At 47.0% G+C, this 19,734-nt stretch overlaps 2 protein-coding genes and 1 long non-coding RNA gene across 4 annotated transcripts in view; 2 read left to right on the forward strand and 1 right to left on the reverse strand.

Annotated features, from left to right (window-relative positions):
• hiw (MYC binding protein highwire) overlaps positions 1-13,576 on the forward strand; it is a 421,563-nt gene extending 407,987 nt beyond the window's left edge. Inside the window, exons 31-55 of the mRNA XM_076368982.1 lie at positions 1,666-1,888; positions 2,012-2,374; positions 2,618-2,824; positions 2,894-3,099; positions 3,169-3,319; positions 3,402-3,759; positions 3,846-3,941; positions 4,032-4,116; positions 4,190-4,380; positions 4,829-4,894; positions 5,326-5,415; positions 5,836-6,059; positions 6,133-7,653; positions 7,710-7,881; positions 7,968-8,353; positions 8,418-8,547; positions 8,619-9,022; positions 9,094-9,208; positions 9,280-9,470; positions 9,536-9,964; positions 10,047-10,418; positions 10,494-10,718; positions 10,798-11,570; positions 11,700-12,067; positions 12,274-13,576. Of these exons, the coding sequence (XP_076225097.1) occupies positions 1,666-1,888; positions 2,012-2,374; positions 2,618-2,824; positions 2,894-3,099; positions 3,169-3,319; positions 3,402-3,759; positions 3,846-3,941; positions 4,032-4,116; positions 4,190-4,380; positions 4,829-4,894; positions 5,326-5,415; positions 5,836-6,059; positions 6,133-7,653; positions 7,710-7,881; positions 7,968-8,353; positions 8,418-8,547; positions 8,619-9,022; positions 9,094-9,208; positions 9,280-9,470; positions 9,536-9,964; positions 10,047-10,418; positions 10,494-10,718; positions 10,798-11,570; positions 11,700-12,067; positions 12,274-12,389 (7,462 nt within the window). The 3' untranslated portion in view covers positions 12,390-13,576. The remainder of the gene's footprint in view (positions 1-1,665; positions 1,889-2,011; positions 2,375-2,617; positions 2,825-2,893; positions 3,100-3,168; positions 3,320-3,401; positions 3,760-3,845; positions 3,942-4,031; positions 4,117-4,189; positions 4,381-4,828; positions 4,895-5,325; positions 5,416-5,835; positions 6,060-6,132; positions 7,654-7,709; positions 7,882-7,967; positions 8,354-8,417; positions 8,548-8,618; positions 9,023-9,093; positions 9,209-9,279; positions 9,471-9,535; positions 9,965-10,046; positions 10,419-10,493; positions 10,719-10,797; positions 11,571-11,699; positions 12,068-12,273) is intronic.
• Positions 1,766-14,373, reverse strand: LOC116430482 (uncharacterized). Of its 2 annotated transcripts, none has more exons than XR_004235715.2 (4): positions 14,236-14,372; positions 14,045-14,149; positions 5,820-6,039; positions 1,766-1,910 (listed from the first exon to the last, which is right to left on the reverse strand). It is a non-coding gene; the product is annotated as an uncharacterized LOC116430482 (long non-coding RNA). The 2 variants fall into 2 exon arrangements; XR_004235716.2 differs by having other exon boundaries at positions 1,786-1,910; positions 5,815-6,039; positions 14,236-14,373.
• Positions 14,347-19,734, forward strand: part of LOC116430476 (WD repeat-containing protein 47) — a 118,498-nt gene continuing 113,110 nt past the window's right edge. Inside the window, exon 1 of the mRNA XM_031984688.2 lies at positions 14,347-14,430. The gene's annotated coding sequence lies outside the window, so the exon portion shown is untranslated. The remainder of the gene's footprint in view (positions 14,431-19,734) is intronic.

Consider the following 19,734-nt stretch of genomic DNA (forward strand, 5'->3'; position numbering starts at 1 on the left):
CTAGATATCTTTTCGATCGAAGAGGAGACAGTAATATTCAAATGCATTTCTAGACGAACTCCACCAAAGTGAAATATCTATTGCGCCACTCGAAGACCATCAAATTTTAGAGGATATTCATTTCGCAATTAAAATGATTAATTCCAGCTGAAGTATCGGAGCGGCATAGGATACACACTTCGCGCGAGTTGTCAAGCCGTGGACGTTCGTAATAATGTCCGGGGAAAAATTCCGCTAGAAAGGGACGGCAACATGGCCGCCGGGAGGGAAAATAGCCTCCTTTACAGCCGGTTCGCAGAAAACTCGAAAGCCAACGGGGGCCAGCGGCACAGGCCACGGTAAAAACGGGACGAGCCGTCCGCGAAAGCGCCTCTTCATAGCCACGTCGCTTTTCATGGTAGACAGGGACGCGGCTCTTTCGCTTTATGAGCAGAAGCCCCGGCCATTTAATTTCCCATGAGAAATTGCGCGTGTCCGTGGAACTCCTGGCCCGCTGGCAGCGCGCTCGTCCTCGTCCTGCCCCGGCGTCGCGCACGCGAAGCCGCCATTCATTCATAACGCTCTCTCCTCAAACCCGGAAACACCTGACGCCAGCTGAAGTGGCCATTTCCGAAATGACCACGTGTTGACCATACGTCACATCGAGTCCGGCCTTAATGCGGCCATCCCAATTTTCGGGCGTCACGCCGATCCTCGGCAGATCTGCTTCCGCGCGCCGGCATTCGATCGCGTCTCACATTTCTTCCATCGATCTTCTTCCGGCTCTTATTACCGGGGCGACCGGTAAAACGACACCTCCGTCTAAGGCTAGCCTCTGGCCCCAGAGAACACGTATCGACGCGCGCGACGGATGAAACGATCGACTTTCTAACAATAAGTTACGCTGCCCGCGGAAGCTCTATAAAACGTTTTACTCCGCTGCGTCATGGACGTGTGTCTTTATTGACGAACGACACCGACATACTTCGATTGACCCGACGCTTTAAGACCGCCTTCTCGCAAGTCAGCAGTTGGGGGTTTTAAAATAACAATTCTATAAGGTGTCCGTCCGCAGCAGGTTTGACGACCTTTCAAACTTTGCAGATAATTGACAGTTATCGGTTCTAGTGGATTGAATTTCTTCCGCGTGACGTGCGGATCGAATGTGGCAGCGACTTTCGTTCGATACCGGTTTGGCGGCGGCCGCGTTTAAAGGGTTCGAAGAAGTCGTTCGAGCGGCTCGTCACCGGCGAAATCGTTCGAGGCGTGACGGCGTGGTATAGGTAGCGAACCCGTCGCTCCGGCGAGCCGCGGCGAACGGAATTGCGATGTGATTGCGCCTTATTAGGGATGACTCCGGCGATGACTCGCTAGGGGAAGCAACGATTGTCTGGCTGGCAGAGGAGCATCGTCCTCTGCTCGTGATCTATCCCCAGACGGGATCCGTGGAACGGATCGCCAATTAAGGGCATTGTAACTCGGAAACTCGTTCTAACGAGTCCGACAACCCGCGGCGAGCCCCGTTCCGTGCCGTTTTTTTACCTTCGTTGACATTCACGATCCATTCAGTTTTCTTCGGCGTCGATGAACTTGTTGATTAGTTAATGCTAAGCGTATGTTGGAAACTAGCTACGTTGATAGCGGTATTCACAGTGTAATGGTAGGATTTCTTTTGCTGTTTCTCAGTTGCCACTCGAACGAACGATTGTTTCTACGGGACTTCGTCTCGTGCACGGCTGGCACCAGCGGAGGACGACTCGCAAGATGGCTGCAACCGGACAGTTTCGTGGATCCCTCGAAGTGCGAGGTGCTTTACTCGAAAGATGAGATGAAATGCGGGTGGCCGGCTATTGTTACCATTTTCACCAAGGACCAGTATGGAGACGTCGTTCATGTGCCCAATTTAAAGGTATTAGTATGAAGATTAATTTCTGTAAATTAAAAAAGATAGAAAATTATTGTTCAGTGGTATTTGTTGAAAGTCAGGAACTAAGGGAATAAAGTTCACTAGAGCCATAAAAATGTTTCGCAGGTGGAGGTGAAGGCAGTACCTATCGACAAAAAGGTGTTAACGAACGCAGAGCAAGGGAGAAAAATACGACGGATCTCCCAGCCGGATCCGATGACGTTCGGCGGTCATCCACAACCTTCGCTGGACGTGCCGTACGAGGTCACGGTTAACAACAAGACATGCTTCTACGCGATTACCATTATGAAGGCTTATCAGAACTATTCGTTCGAGGAGTTACGGTACATGTCGCCGGCCATAAAAAGGGCAAGCGAGAGCATGCTGGTCAGACCTAATGGTGATGGAAGCTACAGCGCTACCTGGTCACCCTCATCCGTCGGATGGTACTCTCTTATGATCACGGTGGACGGTTACAACATGGAGGATGTGAGTGCTCGACCCCTGTCGTATTCCAGGAAAACGGCCGTAATTTTCATACCCTTTTTTAAAGCATAAACAACGTTACAAAAGAATATTTGAATACTTTAATGAACGTTGTTCTGTCTGCAAAGCTACACTTCCCAGAAACGTGTAACAGATGAACTGGAGATTTGTAACAGATGTTTTTCAGAGATAAGATTAAACGAAAATTACATTTCTTGAGATAACATTGTTCGTCATGTTTCCCAGACGTTCAGAGTGGAGGTGAAAGAGCCGCCGCAGAGAATGCAACCGCCCACTCACAACGTCGTGAAAAAGTCGCAACACCAACCGAGCAGACTTCGGAAGTTCGTGGCAAAGAATAGCGCTGGTTTGAGGATCAGGGCCCACCCATCGCTTCAGAGCGAGCAGATCGGATTTATTTCAGTGAACGACACTATAGGATTCATAGACGAGGTAATGTCCAGCGACTGTCGCCATCGAATCATTCGAAGACGGAGTTTCTGAACCGTTCCGTTTTTCCAGATACATAACGACGACGGCGTCTGGCTGAGACTGAACGCTGACACCATAAAGCAGTTCTGCAGCAGCAGCCACCTAGAGGCTTGGTGTCTACAGTACAATCAGCATTTAGGGAAGACCTTGCTTCTCCCGGTCGAGGAGCCAAAATCGATTTTGGACCAAGCGATCAAGGACACTACTTTGCGCAAGAGGCCCGAAGTGGTCGACGAGTACGTAGGAAAATCCCAGTTAAGGTATGCCGCTCGAAGATCGTTCCGAAATAGAATTTCACGTTTTAGCAAAAGGAAAACTGTAACGTTCGACTCCGCTAGGACGATGGTCGTGGTGAGATGCGGCGCTTCCGGCCACAATGTTCGAAGCAAACCGAATTTAAAGGCGGCATCGGTGGGGATACTGGCTCCCGGAAACACGGTGACCATTCAGGAATATGTGAGCGTCGATATTGCTTTAGAAACGAAGGAAAGAAAAGTGAATCTCTGTCGTATTAACGTTGCCCGTTGACCGTTCCCAGTTCGTGAACGGCGATGGTACTTGGGTGCGAATCGACGAGGAATCGATGGCGAAGTACCGTTTCGACAAGGGCCGATCGGCGGACGGCGAGGCGTGGTCGCTCGCGATCTGCAAACAGGGCGTGACTTACATGAAAATCGAGAACGATCTCGAGAACGATGCGGCGGAAAAGAAACCGATCATAGCCGATCCGTCCGTTTCACCTAGTCATAAAGGTTTCGATTTCTCCGTGCCTTCCGTGAGTCACGAGGGCTTCAATTTCACCGCGCAGAATTACACGCCGAGCACCGCGGAGTCCGCCGAAGGTAGCAACACGAATCTCTTTATTTTTGGTTCATACAATCAACACGATTCACGAGGTACAATTCGATGGGATCGAGTTCTACTTGCACGCGTCGCGTGGCCCTAACGTGGCTAACGATGCCTCTTTGTATCGCGTTTTCAGGAAGCGACAAGCCGGCTTTGGAGAAGACAGACGTCTCGCCGAAATTCTCCAAGCCTCATTCGAAAGAGAGGGTCGTAAAGGAGAGAGAAAGAGAGGGTGGCGGCGGAGGTGGCGGAGGAGGAGGTGGCGGAGGAGGAGGTGGCGGAGGAGGAGGAGGAGGAGGTGGCGGCAGCGGTGGTAGCGGAGGCGGTGGCGGGAAGTTCAGCGTGTGGCAGAAGTGGCTGAGGGGCGACGATAAGTGCCACGGCGAGAAGAAAAGCTCGCCCGGCAGGTGAATAAAAAGAATGAACGTCGGGACGCGCGCAGTTTAGATTAGTTTCGTCATATAGTTTTGGCATCTGCAGAGATTTTTCGGAGTTCGTCGGCGTCTCGGTGAAAGAGCTGGTCAAAGTGATCGGCGAGAGCCGGGCGAACGGCAACGGGCCCACGCCGCCGGAAACACCGCGGAGACTGTCGAGAAGCTCGTCGCCGAAGAATCCCCAAGGTGGGTCACCAAGATTTCAGAGCCCGTCCTCTAGCCCGGTACAGATACCCGGTACGTATAACGTCGCTCGTAAACAAGATCAATTGAAAGAAATAGTAATATATCGTTGCGCGAGAGTCTCTTTCGATCGTGTTCGTTCTATATGGTCTCATCTCTAATCTCATAACATTCATGTGTGTGTCTTGACTTCACACTTTCGGCACCGTAACCGGTCTGTGGAGAGGGAATCGTTTCAGAAGCTGAGAGACCCGTTACTGACACTTGTAAGACCGTATACCGTTCCACGGACCAGTTTCTCCTATTCCGTGGAATGAATTATCTTTTTAGAGTAACACCGTGTCCGTAAACGTTTGATCGTAAAAGCCACTCTGGCTCGTTCTTTCAGTATTCTATTTATCCTAGTTACCTTCAGAAACGAATGACCGTAGAATTTATGAATTTAATTGTAAAACAGACTTAATGGGATTAGTTATAACAGTTTAGTAAATGTTGCTCTTAGCTGGGTCCAGTCGGCAGCCAGTTGGTTCTGGTAATTGCCTCTTCCCTCCTGCTGCTCATGCACCAGGTACTCGATCCTTTCCTAATCGACATAAGCCCTCAGTTTATACGACAAGCCGGGAATAGTGTATAGACGTTTTTTGTTGCGTTGCCACGGAATAATTTGTCTCACGTCACACCACGATTACGTTTTTCTTCGAGAATGCAATGGCACCGTAGATACCCGTCGATGACCCCAACTGCATGCGAATAAATAGTACCTCGATATACACGAGTTTATGCACGCACAATACACACACATATACATATAAATATATAAATATATATATATATATATATATATATATATATAAATATATATATATATATCATCTTTCTCTAATTAGACGTTTAAATAGTAGGTACATGTAAAAATTGTGTGTACAGACAGTAACGTTAGAATATTGATAAACGATGACACGTCACATATAAATTCTACAACTGATGCAACATTATCAGGTGGGAGAAGTTTGATAGGAGGGGGAGATAGTATCAGCAGCAGCCCTGTGCTATGCGGCTCCCCCCGAAGTGTCGGCCTCTCCCCATTAGGTAAGACCATACATTTATACTCTTCGACTCTACACTAACATAATTATATTACTGCAACATAACGATCAGCAAGTTAATCATAATGTAAATTATAAATTCGCCAACATGTAACACGTTTTTCATCATTGTCTCATACAATCACGATAAAATCGCACGAGACTGCACGGATGTGATCAGAGGATTACGGATTTTATGCATTTGTAGTATATATTTTACACCTAGATTATTACGCAAGAATCTATATCTGCATAAACGTCCGCAGTCTACACAAAACACATTGTTATTCATTTTTCTGAGCCCATTCATTGTAAGAAGCAAGGCAAGGTATCAATATCCTTGCCCTAGAAACAACAGAGTAAATAGACTCTAGAGAGGGAAGAATCATGATTCTAACCGCACCTTACCACTGTCTCTTTAAAGTTTCTGGTGGCATGATGGACAGCGCCACATCCCAGCGACGGGGATCAACGCAAAGCGACACAAGTGCCTTGGTCAGTAGTCTAACGAGGGATCCATCGCAATCGCCCAGTGCTATCAGCACAACTGCCAACACCCGTGACCTGTCTCCGAGCCCGAGTTGTAGTTCTTTACAAATAAGATCCGAGGATAGTATAGCTAGTCCGCCTGAAACACCGAAGAAAGATGTAAGTGTAACACCATCCCCCGACAAACAAACCCGAGCGGAGGCAAACGATAACAGTCGTCTTCTTTTCGAAGGACTCCCAGAAAAGTCCGCGGAAAGTGTCTCAGGCGCAAACGCAGACGAACATCTCGTTCCACTTCAGCATCGGCTCCACGGGTCTGAAAGAGGAGCGCCATTCGCCGAAGATGAGCCGGAGGGATCACGCGAAAGTGGTAAAAACGAGAGCGAAGAGAGCAATGTCCCCAGCGAGCTCGCAGCAGAGTTCGACGCCGAGCAGGACATTGAACTTGAGCAAGGAGAAAGTGAAGGAAGCCGTCAGTCCATCTGTGGCGGAGTGTCTGAGAGCCGTGTTCGCGGCGTTCTTATGGCACGAGGGGATCGTGCACGACGCGATGGCCTGCGCCAGCTTCCTCAAGTTCCACCCCAGTTTGCCGAAGCAAGGCGCCCTCGTTGTGACCAGGCAGTCGGTGGTGCAGTTCAACGACAAGGAGGAGCAAGAGCAGAAGGCCAGACAAAGACACTCCGTCGAGGTGACCAACGCCGGGAGCTATTTGCACATTCAGCCGAGTACTTTGGAGACTCTGACGCGATCAGCCGCGAACGCCAACGCCAACAGAAATCGGAAGAAGCAGGACGCCGGCGCCAAGGAAGAGGCCCAAGCGAATGGAAAGCTAGGCGCTGTTCCCGAGTTCCAAACGGTGGCCGTGTTGCCTCCGGCTCTTAAGAGCCTGGTGTTCCTCTGGGAAGAGCTGAGCACTAATTGCATGCAGGCCATAGAGCAGCAGTCGGTCCTGCCCAGCCCTATATCGCAGATTCAGACGGTGAAGGTCAGCAAGCGATCGGTACCCGAGAAACGACCCCGCGAGGAGAAGCTGAAGGAACGCGATAAAAAGGGGAGCAGCAAGAAGAAAGAGTGGAAGCCGATCGGCAGAGGAATGGCGTCCGAAGGATTGGCCGGGATAGAGCGGGAGACGATTTGCGAGCTTTGCGGTCTGATGTTCCCACATCCAGTGACTTATCACATGAAGATGATGCACCCTGGCTGCGGTTGGCACGCGGGAGGGAAAGGTTACAACAGCGGCGGGACCTACTGCATAGGCTGGGCGGGAAACTGCGGCGATGGCGGAGTGGGCGGAAGCTCGTGGTACCTCATCTGTGATAAGTGTCGCGATATGTACCTGAAAGCGCGGAAGCTGAAGCTGGCCAAGAAATTCTTGACAGGGATAACGAAGAGGAAGAACGGCTCCGGGAAAGTCCTGTCGCCAATTACTAGTCCGAACGGCAACGAGACGCACGTTGTCATGAAGAACAATGCTGTGTTCCTGTTAGAACTGGCCAGCGCTTCCGGATTGAACATTCCAAAACAACAACGGCGACCTTCGCAGACGTTGTCTTCGGTGGCTGAGAATTACAGTCCTCCGGAGTCAGCCGGGCCATTCCCTCCTACAGGTCCTTTCCAATGTCTGCAGGCTCTGGGGGTTCGTCATTCGCAGAGTCACGATGAGAGGTACTACGAGGAAGCACTGAGGCGACAGAATGGACACCAGAACTTTTGTGACGGGCATAGCGCCATGTTCAACAGTACGAATGGAAGGGTAAGAAATTAGTATGCATTGCTTAGTTCCTATTGATAGCGTGGACCTGCTTGCAGCCTTTGTCCGAGTATCCTATGAGCGACAGCGACAGTGATAGTGGCAAAGGTCGAGGTATGTTCCATCGGTCGGTGTCTATGTCTACCGGAGCTTCCTGGACTAGGAACACTAACGATGGTAGAGTCGTTATCACACGCAAGAGGAATAACAGCAGCAGTGAGATGAATAACAGTATGTACACTGTTTTGCATTAGAAACATTTGTAGCTATTATATTTTTGTTTCATTTGAAATCAACGAAATATTGCTCGCTTATAGATGGCGGTTCTTCCCTACTATGCTATCCATCCGCGGCTCTTCAGAAATTGGTACCGTCGATGGACCAATCGGCAATCGTATCCTCTAGTCAAACGGAAGCAGCGAATAACGATAGAATAGAAATTCTGATGCGACCTGTGATGTTGTTCGTTCTTCAGCAACATAACTTGCCGCACCTACAGCTTGCCATGAAGCAAGCGTTACGTCGTGCTGCTTGCCGCGTGTACGCTATGCAAGCGTTGAACTGGCTGCTGAGAAGCGTAACTCAACCGATATGTTTACATGACTTGCTCTGGTGGTTCTCTGCTTCACTGACATCAGCAGTCCCACCAGAATCCGCGGATTCCACTGACGAGGAGAATCGAGTTGAGAAAAGGGATGAACATGTAAGTATAATAATGCGAAATGCAACAGTAAAAAGTGTATTATACTGTCATTTGAACTTTTAAGGACATGGTTGACGTGTGCGAACATCCCCTAAGTGATCTGCTAATAGCAGGCGAGTCTGTCAATCCGTTGCCAACGGTGTTCCACACTTTGTTACAAACTATTTCTGACTTGATGCTGTTACCACCCCTTGGTAAGTATCTAACAGTGACTTATATTCAGTGATCATAAGAAAATGAAACAACTTCGTGCATTCACTTTCAGGATCGCCGCTGCAGCAAGCTGCCATCCGATGCTGGGGAATTAAGTTCACCCCCGCGGATCACATGTTCCTCCATCGAAGTCATGTTTTCAGCAACATTAGCAAAATCCTCTCAAGATACGAAGAGGACAAGGATGTCGCGATGAGTATGCACGAAAGTCACCAGTCGGTCCATTCGCAAATAACTAGCTCCGTGGAAGTGCTGAAGGACCTGACGCCTGGTATCAAAATCAAAGCTTCGAGTAGACAGGCTATGATCGGCAACTTGACCGACAATTCAACGGAAACATTTTGGGAGTCCGGCGACGAGGACCGCAATAAGACGAAGACGATCAGTATCAGCTGTGGCCCTAATTCTCTTCCGCGAATGGTGTACATTCATATCGATAATTGTCGTGATTTAACGGTAAGTTGTACGATTAAGTTACGTTCCACTTTCACTGCGACACTTTCATGTTTATCACATCTGTCTCGCAGCACAAGGTATCCACTGTAACATTTCAATCGGGCGCTACCGTCGACGAAATGGTGAAACTAAGAACCGTGGAGATCGAGAGCCGTTCCGCTGGTTGGATCAATTGTCCAATTACCGGTAATTTACGAAAGTATTTGTTTTTAATATATCATGTATCTTGAAGAATACTAATACCATCTTCCCCACAGATACAAGGCATGTCGCGGTTGGTCTCGAATTGAAAGGCGCAGACAATTCTCTGCGAGTCCGGCAAATTAGAATCTTGGGCGAGATAGAAGGAGAATCATTGAAAATTGGGAAACAGTTGAATGCACAAAAGATTCAGCAAAGAAACTGCGAAGCGGAGACGTTGAAAGTTTTTCGATTAATTACTTCCCAGGTAAATTGTTTGTTGATTTTCTTTCGTGATCTTACGAGCTTCAACAATTCATTTTGATTTATCAGGTATTTGGAAAACTTATACAAGGAGACCAACAACATCAACAAATGGAAGCTACTGAAGGCGCTAATGAGGACGCAGAGGACAGTAATGATCTTCGGGAACATATGGTTGGAATTCTGTTCAGTCGAAACAACCTGACGCATTTGCAAAAACAAGTCTGTACACATATCGTCCAAGCAATTCGCAAGGAAACGGTTCGATTAAGGGAAGAATGGGAGGCCCTGTTGTATTCGCCAACACCTACTAACAGCCTACTAAGCGACAACAGTGACGTGTCAAAAGCGGCTGACACGTATTGCTTCGAAATGTTGTCTATGGTTCTAGCTCTAAGTGGCAGCGCCGTTGGACAGTACTATCTGTCGCACCAGTACGGATTATTAACTGATTTATTAAGTTTATTACACACCGGATCAGCCAGAGTGCAACGTCAAGTATGCATCTCATTCCTCTGAAACTTACGCAGCTTATTTTATCAGTGCAACTATGAAAAATGTCTTTCTTCCAATGGTTTAGGTGACAGCTTTATTAAAGCGAATTTTACCCGAAATTAAACCCGAAGTGCTAGCCAACGTGACCAGTGTCGATCGGCTGCCACCCACGGACTTCAGCATCGTCTCCGTAGCGAACAATAGTTCCACTCACAACGCAAATTTCGATGAAAACGCACCGGGAATACTGGACGTTTTCCTAAGTTGCATCGCGAAAGCGTTGACGGTTCAGGTGAAAGTGAAAGGGAAAGAGAACAATGGCAAAGCTTTACAGACTGTTTCACTTGCTACCAGTATCCATCCAAAGCGCAACGTTGGAGCAAGATGGTGGTTGAGAGGACACATGACTCGAAAGTTGGCTGAAGTGATCATTCAACTTCTGAAGGACATGGCGTCGGTAAGCGTCTGTTCAAATTGAACTGATGTTTTTATCATCGGTTATTGACTTCCTCAATTACTGTCGTTGCATCAGGGCAAACTATCGGAAGAATGGGCATCCGTGACAAAAGCAGCAATCGCAGAAAATATCCTGAACCTAACCAGATTAGACGAGACCAGCCGTGATCCTGCCGAATGTCTCCGGACTCCAACATTATGGCTAGCTCTTTCCTCCTTATGTGTCTTGGACTCTGATCACGTGGAAAGACTGTCCTCTGGCCAATGGAGTGGCGCCGAGGGTCAACCACCCCCACCTCGAGTAAGACTATACAACTTCTACGATGAATCACATTTACTATCCACACTTTCATGTACTAAACACTAAATATTTCCTATAGCCAACATGTAGCAACCACGACGATGGCGAAACAACAGCGATCATCCAGTGCAACGACTGCGGAAATCTGTGCGGAGAGTGCGATAGGATCTTGCACTTGCACAGGAAAGCTCGTATGCACCTCAGACAGGTGTGCAAAGAAGAGGAAGAAGCTATACGCGTCGATCTCCACGAAGGATGCGGCCGAACGAAGCTGTTCTGGATTCTGGCTCTCGCTGACAGCAGGACGTTAAAGGCACTGGTCGAGTTCCGCGATGGCACACCGAGGAAACCAGTCGGAGCTACATCGGGGATATGCAGATTCTGTGGCATCACTGGGAACACTGGCTTGCTGGCGATAGGGAATATCTGCACGGATAATGATTGCCAGGAACACGCGAAAAACGCGTGCAGCAAGGTTCATAATTGCGGCCACATCTGTGGCGGCGTTCGCAACGAGAAGAACTGCCTACCCTGTCTGCACAGGTGTCTGTCGGACAGCGACTTGAAGCAGGACGCCGACGACATGTGCATGATTTGCTTCACAGAAGCTTTGTCGGCTGCACCAGCGATTCAGTTGCAATGCGGCCATGTGTTCCATTTGCATTGCTGCAAGCATGTGTTAATGAAGCGATGGGTGGGCCCGAGGATTACTTTTGGGTTCTCGCTTTGTCCGATTTGCAAGATACCCATGGAACATCCCACCTTATCCGAGGAATTGACGAGCATCAAGGAGCTTTACGAAGACGTTAGGAGGAAGGCTTTGATGCGACTCGAGTATGAAGGGCTGTACAAGTAAGCGTCAGGATAGAGTATCGTTCAGTGTGGTGTAACATTTCGGTTGCACTTCGATCGTTCGAGAATGCTGAATTCTAGATAATGATTCCTCTAGATTTTGTGTTAACAATGAATAATCTGTTACAGGACGGAAGCAGCGTTCGGTCCAGGTGCGAGATTCCAAGATCCTGCTGCGTACGCGATGGAACGATACGCGTATTACGTTTGCTACAAGTGTCAAAAGGCCTACTACGGTGGTGAAGCGCGGTGTGACGCGCAAGTAGGTGGTGAAACCTTCGATCCCACGGAGTTGGTGTGCGGAGGCTGCAGCGATGTGGCAAGGGCTCAGATGTGCCCGAAGCACGCGGCAGATTTCTTAGAATATAAATGTCGTTATTGTTGCTCGGTGGCTGTATTCTTCTGTTTCGGCACCACCCACTTCTGCAACCCATGCCACGAGGACTTTCAACGCGTCATTGTCATTCCGAAAAACAAGCTACCTTCTTGTCCTGCTGGTAAGCTTATTTACCCTTGAAGATCTTTTCCTGTACACATCGTGTGAGTTGATTTGTTGACTTTAAGTAATGTCCACGATATCAAGGGTTGAATGGGTGGAGTAACTATAAGAAGGAATAAAGTTGTCATTATTAAATATCTAGGATATACTGTTTGTACACCACCAAGCTTCCGTTTTTACAACTGTTCGTTTCTTTTAAAATAGGACCTCAAGCAAAGCAACTGGACGGGGATGAATGCCCATTACACGTGAAACATCCGCCGACCGGAGAAGAGTTCGCGTTAGGTTGTGGCATTTGCCGTAACGCGCACACCTTCTAAGATTATTCCAAATAAAGGACAGAAACTATTTCACGATTCATACTCGCTGTGGACGAGAGTCGGTGATCTTCGTTAGGTCTTAACAATACATCTATATTGTATGCAATCAAACGGATTACATAGTTCGGTACAACATGTATCGCTGTTCGGAGTAAAGGGTGCAGTATGTATTGATTTCCCGGGAATTCTTATGATTATCGCAACCGTGGAATTGACGCAGTAAAACGATGCAAGAGGAATCAAATAGTATGAGCCGACTAGATGCAAAAATCACGAGTGAGAAGCCGATGATTGCGTGGAACTCTAATACTTGTTAAGTATTATATAAGTCGTTTTTATTCGTAATTATAGAAATTACTGGAACGAGAATAGAGTGCGTAAACCGCGAGGGAGTTAGGGGCGAGAAAATTGTACGTGTATTAAACTTCCATGTGAGCGGTGGGCAATGAGAGCTTACACGTGCGTAAGTCATACAAACTGTAGTGATTCACTTGATAAATTATTCTCGATATAAGCGTTTAATTTAATACATACGTATATAATATATATATAATATAATATATATATATATATATATATATAATTCTCTACGCTACTTAAGAACTATTTAATTATTATCAAAAATGATCCTAATAAGTTATGTATGTAGGTAAATTATGTATGTGAAAGAAGTGTGTTATTTAAAATTGTGAATTAAATTGTGAAGAATATCATTATGAATTAAAACAGATAAAGAAAATTAAAAAAAAAAAAGATATTAAATTTGAATAAAAGATGAAGTGGACAGAAAGAAAGAAAGAGAGAGAGAAAGCAAAATAGAATGTATCCGTGCTCGAACCGAGTCTTCGTTCGAGATAGTCATAAAACTCTGCATTTGTCGTCTTTGAAATTACCATTTGTTTTTATACTTTTCCAAAGGAATAGTATGCGCACCGACACGCCGTCTAGGCGTTTATTTATTTAATCGTCAGTGTAATTGCCTTGAACTTGCAACTGCGAAGACACGATATAGAATCATTGTGTATATTCGTATATGAATGAATCGTGTGAACGACGGTCGCGTATCGAGCGACGATCGTTAATATTTGTGTTTCGATCTTGTGCAGATTAAATGAAAGTAACGATTGCAAGAAATACTTGGCTTCTTCATTATTCGCCACCTGCACATTTTCCGTCATTTAACATTAAATCTACGCACCAGTAAAAACAACTGGTCTCGATTATTTCGTTCCGCAATTATTCCTTAACATTCCCCCCTTTTCATTTACCAACGTATTACCTTTTGTTTTCTTTATCTTTGTTGTTTAGTAAGTCTCGAAGTGAGGTTATTTGCGATTCTTATTTCTATAAAACAAACTTTCTAACACGTTCGCTACTAGCGTCACATATTTGTGACAGGCGCAATCGTATATTTTACAGAAAGCAAATGAAATAAATCATATAAATATTGTTATTTAAACTTATAAGTTACGGCATTATACTCAGGAACTCAATAATTTGTTCCAGTTTCATTTCTTCAATATTTTGTTTAGACGGTCTATTGGATTGAATAAAATATTACAATTGAGATCCTCACCGAAATAAACGCTGCTACCGAACGTGTCAACCAAATCAGTTGAATGAGTTCAATTGAAGATAATGGAAGAGATACTTACAGTTCTTTCTAGTCGGTTGCCTAAGTATTAAAAGCACCGAATATTCGAACCGATCTTGAAAACAAATAGCTTCGCTTGAATGCTATAACGGATATCTGAAAGAAACTGAAAATAATCAATTATTACAATTTTGATAAGGATTACATCATATTAATCGCATTAAACGACCGGTAATTCTAATGTTAACTCACCTCGATCACCGTCTCGTCCCACAATGGCGGCGCACGCGATTCGAGAATCAAAACCAGCGCGCTTTTCGAGTGCCGACTGATCGATCCAAGATGGCGGCGGCCGGCAGCGCCCCGACACGGCAGTTTGTCTTAAGCAGTGCGAGGCGTAACGTGTGTGTGTGCGCGCGATCCTGACGTTTTTCGCCTCGATCAGCGGTAAGTAGCTTTTATTTACGAGTCGTGCAACAATAGTTACATAATTCCCGAGTCGCGCTAGCCGTCTGTGCACGTTCATCGGCTAGCCTTTGGCGGGAAATACGTGTATCTCCATAGGAAACGGCCGTGTGTCCGTTCGGTCGGAGATGATCTCCTACGCACGTTCGTGCCACCCTGCCAGCACTGCTGTCAACTCGCTCTGTTTATTTTTACCACGAATCGTGGCCAATTACAAGCCGACCGACGGCTTAATTGACCGAAATTACACGACATCTTCGTTCCTCGTGCGATCTCCCAGTCAACATTTCCCCGAGCCGATACCGCACTCTTTTCCGATACTCCGCGTAACACCGTCGACGGGAAAACAATAACCAGATCACCTGTATCCAGCCGATGATCGCTCACGCACTGTCCGACCCTCTGATTCATACATCCCGAGGATTCCCGTGGCATTATCTCATCGTTCCACCCAATTTCTAGCGAATTGTCGTCTGCTATACGTCGATACTTAACCTCACTTCGCCTCGCTTCAGTGTGCTGTCAAGTTCTAGACGGGCCGACAGGCGGTCCTTAAAATTCGATAGTCGATACCGGCCGCGAGAATCCGTTGCCCCTCGTCGTCTTACCTAAACGGTGGCAAGAAACAATTGTGGATCCTACAAATTTCCCGTGGTATTTATAGACGTCTTAATATATCAACGGATATTTTCTCTCGTACCGGTATAAATCTAGCAGGGTCGCCGGGTATACACGGTCCTTTAATATTAACGCGTTGTATGCGACACAATTCCATAGAGCAAACTACGCGAAATGGTGAAAACATGATATTAAATTATTCAATTGAATCGCGTTATTATTGCATATTCATCCAGCTGTCACTGTATCAGATAGTAGTGTTTAATATAGAAATGCTTACGAATCATCTTTTAATCCGATGAACTATAGTCGTTCGATCTAGTCGAGGGTCACCGGTGACCACGACATACAACGTGTTAATCGCGCCGCATGAATCACGATGAAAGTCAATGCCGCAGAAAGCACGTCCTCCGTGTTCAATTATTTCTGCGTGTGGCCTGTGTTGCCGAACAGTCGCGGGATCGTTTTCAACGTTATTCCGCGCGAGACTGAGCTGGGAATTCGATTCGAATCGCTGGGAAGCACGCGACTCACCGGTGGTATCGGACATTTTCAACCGCTCGCGCGTTCGTTGCCGTCGATCTGGATATGGCGTCCGGTGTGCCCGCGACGAATCGGCGCCGCGTCTGCTGGTGGTTAGGGGGAGAGCTCGCGGCTCGGTTATTCCGGTGGGAAATACGCTTCGCGGGAGCCGTTTAGATTCACGTGAAACTGGTTTTAGACACGTGCGTGCCACGCGGTCTAATGCATTTCACGCATCTGACGCATCCGAGCGTCGAGCACGCGCCCATCGCCGACGGAGTCCGTTCCGCGCGCACCGACGCCGGCCAGACGGTACACTTCGCCCCGGTAATAACGAATGACTTGCCCCAGTCCGTTTCCGGAACGACCGGAAGCGCGTCCATAACTCATCGCCCGATCCCTTTCCATTTATTTCCCGTGAAAGTCGGCGTAAAGCAATGAAACGCCGGCCGTAATTGAATATTACGGTCCTCCGTCTTATCCTTAATTCGCCGTGGATACAACAAAATGCGCGAATCCCGTGATTTATGCGCGGAAATATAAATCCGTGCCGTTAAGAGGGCTCGCAGCCGGTTCGCGGTCTGAAACGGTTTCGAGTGGAACTGTTTAGGTCGCCCGCGTGAAACTACCGTCGCAAAAGTTGTTACCGTTAACGGCTCCGACTTTTATGGGAATAATTGCTTCTTTACCTGTCTCCCCGGCGAGTAATTGAGTCATTTTTCCTATTGCGGAGAGCGTCGCCTCTTAATAGAGAAACTTCGTAAGTTCCTGGTACTGCAAGGGGGAAACTAGGAAATGAATCACGGTGGAACAGTTAACTCGAGGAATCGAATTCGAAGATTCACTGGAAATATTGTATTCGTTGTGTTATTAATCTGCTCCTTGTCCCGTTTAATTACCGGCAGTGTCCATTCTTCGCGTAATTCTCCGCTGGTTTAACACGTTGAATGCCGAACGATTTTACGGAGCATGATACACGAAGGAATATAATATCGAAGTATTCGATTGAATTGCGTTATCGTTGTTGCACGGTTATTTTGCCGAACGTCGTCGTCTTAAGTTGCATTGTTTCTAATATGGAAGTTTCCAAATAATCATTCGATTTGGTTTGGGGTCACCGGTGAACCCCACGGCGTTCAACGTGTTAAGATTGAAGAGCGTAATTAGACTCTCACTTTGCAAGAGAATGAAAGTCACTGTCGCTCAACAGCATTTTGACGCCGGTGGGGTTCAATTAATCCTATGGTGCTCGGAGGAACCTAAACATCCGTGGTTCGGTACTTAATAGGGTGACCAGCAACCTCCTCCCTCCCAGATGTAGGACCGCCGCGTGATTGAAGCCGACATTACAGTATCCCGGAAACCAGTTCCACTGGAAGATCATCCTATCCCGTTATCCCGTTATTTTTACTGATACACATGCATTGCACCGCGCCATATGTCGCGGCCGATAGCTGCTCGCGGCGCGGCGCGGCGCGCATTTATATGGAACTTTCTTCGTTCCGAGTGAAACTGAGAACTGGTCGCCGGTGAATTTGGACGTAAACCCGCTCGCGGGCTTCCTTTTTCTTTTGGTTCTTCGATTTGACCGCTCTTTGAGGTTTTTCGCCGTGCAACGTGCGTACGCGGAAGTCACGCAGCGTTTCATGCGCTAAATTATAATCCTGCTGCCGGTTACTGGACATTCACGAACGAATTTAGCCTGTGGTTTGCAACGTCGCGTCAGATTCGCGGCGGATATTTATATTCAGTTTCGAGAATGCGAATATTATTTTCCTGTTGCAGTGAACACTATCTTTCAATTGACTTGTAAGGTAAATATAGAAAAATACGGAATCCTTTTTGTTTCCGGAATGATAGTTGTAACGAGCGAAGTGGCGAAAGAATTTGTAGAAAGTCGAAGTACAGTTGTGCTTCCTTGATATTTGTCCGTTAAGATTTTCGTAACTTAGAATTCCATCGCAGTTACGGTTAGTATTTGCTTTTAGATTAGACTTCGGTGTCCAGTGTAATTCTCTTTGTTTCCTGCTAATGAGAATTTCGCTGCTCACGGTGATGATTTCGAAAGACTATGCTCAGCTTAATTTCGCGAGTTCCCCATTTAAATCGAGCCTAATTAGGACTTCTCACTTGAGGTGTCATTCAATGGCCCGAGCATTATGCAAGCACTTGCGCAACCACGTACCGGTAAACCAGCGAGATTACGTTGTAACGATTTCGTATCGGTGTAATTAACAATCTTACCGAACGCAATGCTGTACTCGTTGGCATTTCGCGGTTTAACGTTAAAATTACGCTCGCCGGGATCATAAGAAACCGCTCTTTTTTGCGGTCAACATTTCGTGCGTGTCACCGAGATTAATGTCCCGTCGCGATTAAACACTTCCGCTGCATTCCGTCAAGCTATCAGTTGCCCGTCCGCAATCTTGTACAACGTTTGTTACCTTAAACACCGGGTTGCCGCGCGTTAAATTCTTTTTCGCAACTCGTAACGGCCATATATCATTACATAAATTGATACATTCGAATCGCGACATAGTTGCGATTTTTCTCCAACTTTCCAAACGAGAATATTTCCCGTTATCGCTTGAAACATCGATACGCGACTAGCACAAATATCGAACCAATTAGCATCGTTACAAACTAGATGAAACACGACACTCGCCCTCCATAAGATCTCGCGTGTGCGATTTTTACACACGACTCTTCCGTTACACATCGTGATACGCGTTTCACAGTTATCCACGAATCAATCGCGCACCCAGCCGGACGTCGTTAATTAATCACACAGCTCCTGCGAGATTATTTGTCGAGAGATGAATTTGTTCGACATCGCGCGCATCCGTGTATTAGAAAGCTAGTCGGTCTTTCATCGTCCCTGAATTTTCACCGTATCCCTTTTCTTCCTTCCGCCGCGCTAGAAAGTTGAAAACGCGCCGCGAACACATCGCCGGACATTTCCTGTGCGTTAATTGGATATGCATCGAATGCCCCAATAAAATCAACCCTCCCGTGGGCGGACTCTCATCGAATATACAGCACCCGTAACTTTTCTCCCTTGAACGTGCGAAAGGTCCGTTTTCCATGGGAAACAGAAGCAACCGTCCCGTTTCGAAGTGTGAATTTTAACGTCGGACGAGCACGACGAGATATCGCGTCGCTCGAACAACACTCGATGGCAGATTAATCGCGCCCGGTGAAACTCCACGGATTTGGTTAACAGATTTTTCGGATACAACGGGTGCACGTTCCACGGGCTCTTTTCACCCGGACGGAATGAACTGTATCACCCGACAGGATCGCAGACGTTATTTAAATCTCGAGTTTCATCGTATTCAGAGTGTGACTGCACGGCGTATATTGTAATTGCGTTAAAACTCCGTCAACGCCCGCGCTCTCATTACCGAGATTAACGGCATTTTAATGACTCTCGGAACTATTTAAAGTCGCGTCCGACCGTCTGGTCTCCTTCCGATGAGCTTAATTGCCCTTTTCTCCCGGTTTTCCTGTTCTTTCGGCAGCCGTGCGTGCGGAATTTTCACGCCGGCCGGGAACGCGTCTAGGGTTTATCAACGCGCCCGTTGAAAACAGCCCTTTCCGCTGTAACCCTTCGTGATTCGCGGAAACGTTCAAATTGTTTCGAATAATCATCGTAACTTAATAGGAAAATTACTCAAATTTTAAGTTCAGCGTAATCGCAGATAAGTTGAGTCTGCTTCTTACAGTGGTTCATTTTTCTTCCGTGCTCTAATAGGGATGCTTCTTTCACTACTTAATTACAGTGTTCTTCGCGTCGTCAGAAGCGACAGGGATGCTTACGTGAAAGACAAAGAACGTTCAGAATCGTTTTGAAAATTACAGTACATGTTTCCTTGGTTCGATCATATCTCAGTCACGAAAGCCTGACGAAAGCATCGGGACAGCCGCTTGAAATAAGCGTGAACGCCATGGAAAGTAAAGCTGCCCAATTAACACGGCCGCGGATTAACCCGACACGTAGCGTCCATTCGAGACCACGTCATGAACCTGAAAATCCTGGGACTCGGATTCGTTCCCGGTGCATTTGCACACCACGAATCGACGAGAAATTCTTTTCTCGCCTCACCATTCATTGGGTACGCGTTTTTACGGTTCCTGCCACCTTGG

This window comes from Nomia melanderi, chromosome 7, assembly GCF_051020985.1.
Source record: "Nomia melanderi isolate GNS246 chromosome 7, iyNomMela1, whole genome shotgun sequence".
NCBI classification, from domain to species: Eukaryota; Metazoa; Arthropoda; class Insecta; order Hymenoptera; family Halictidae; genus Nomia; species Nomia melanderi.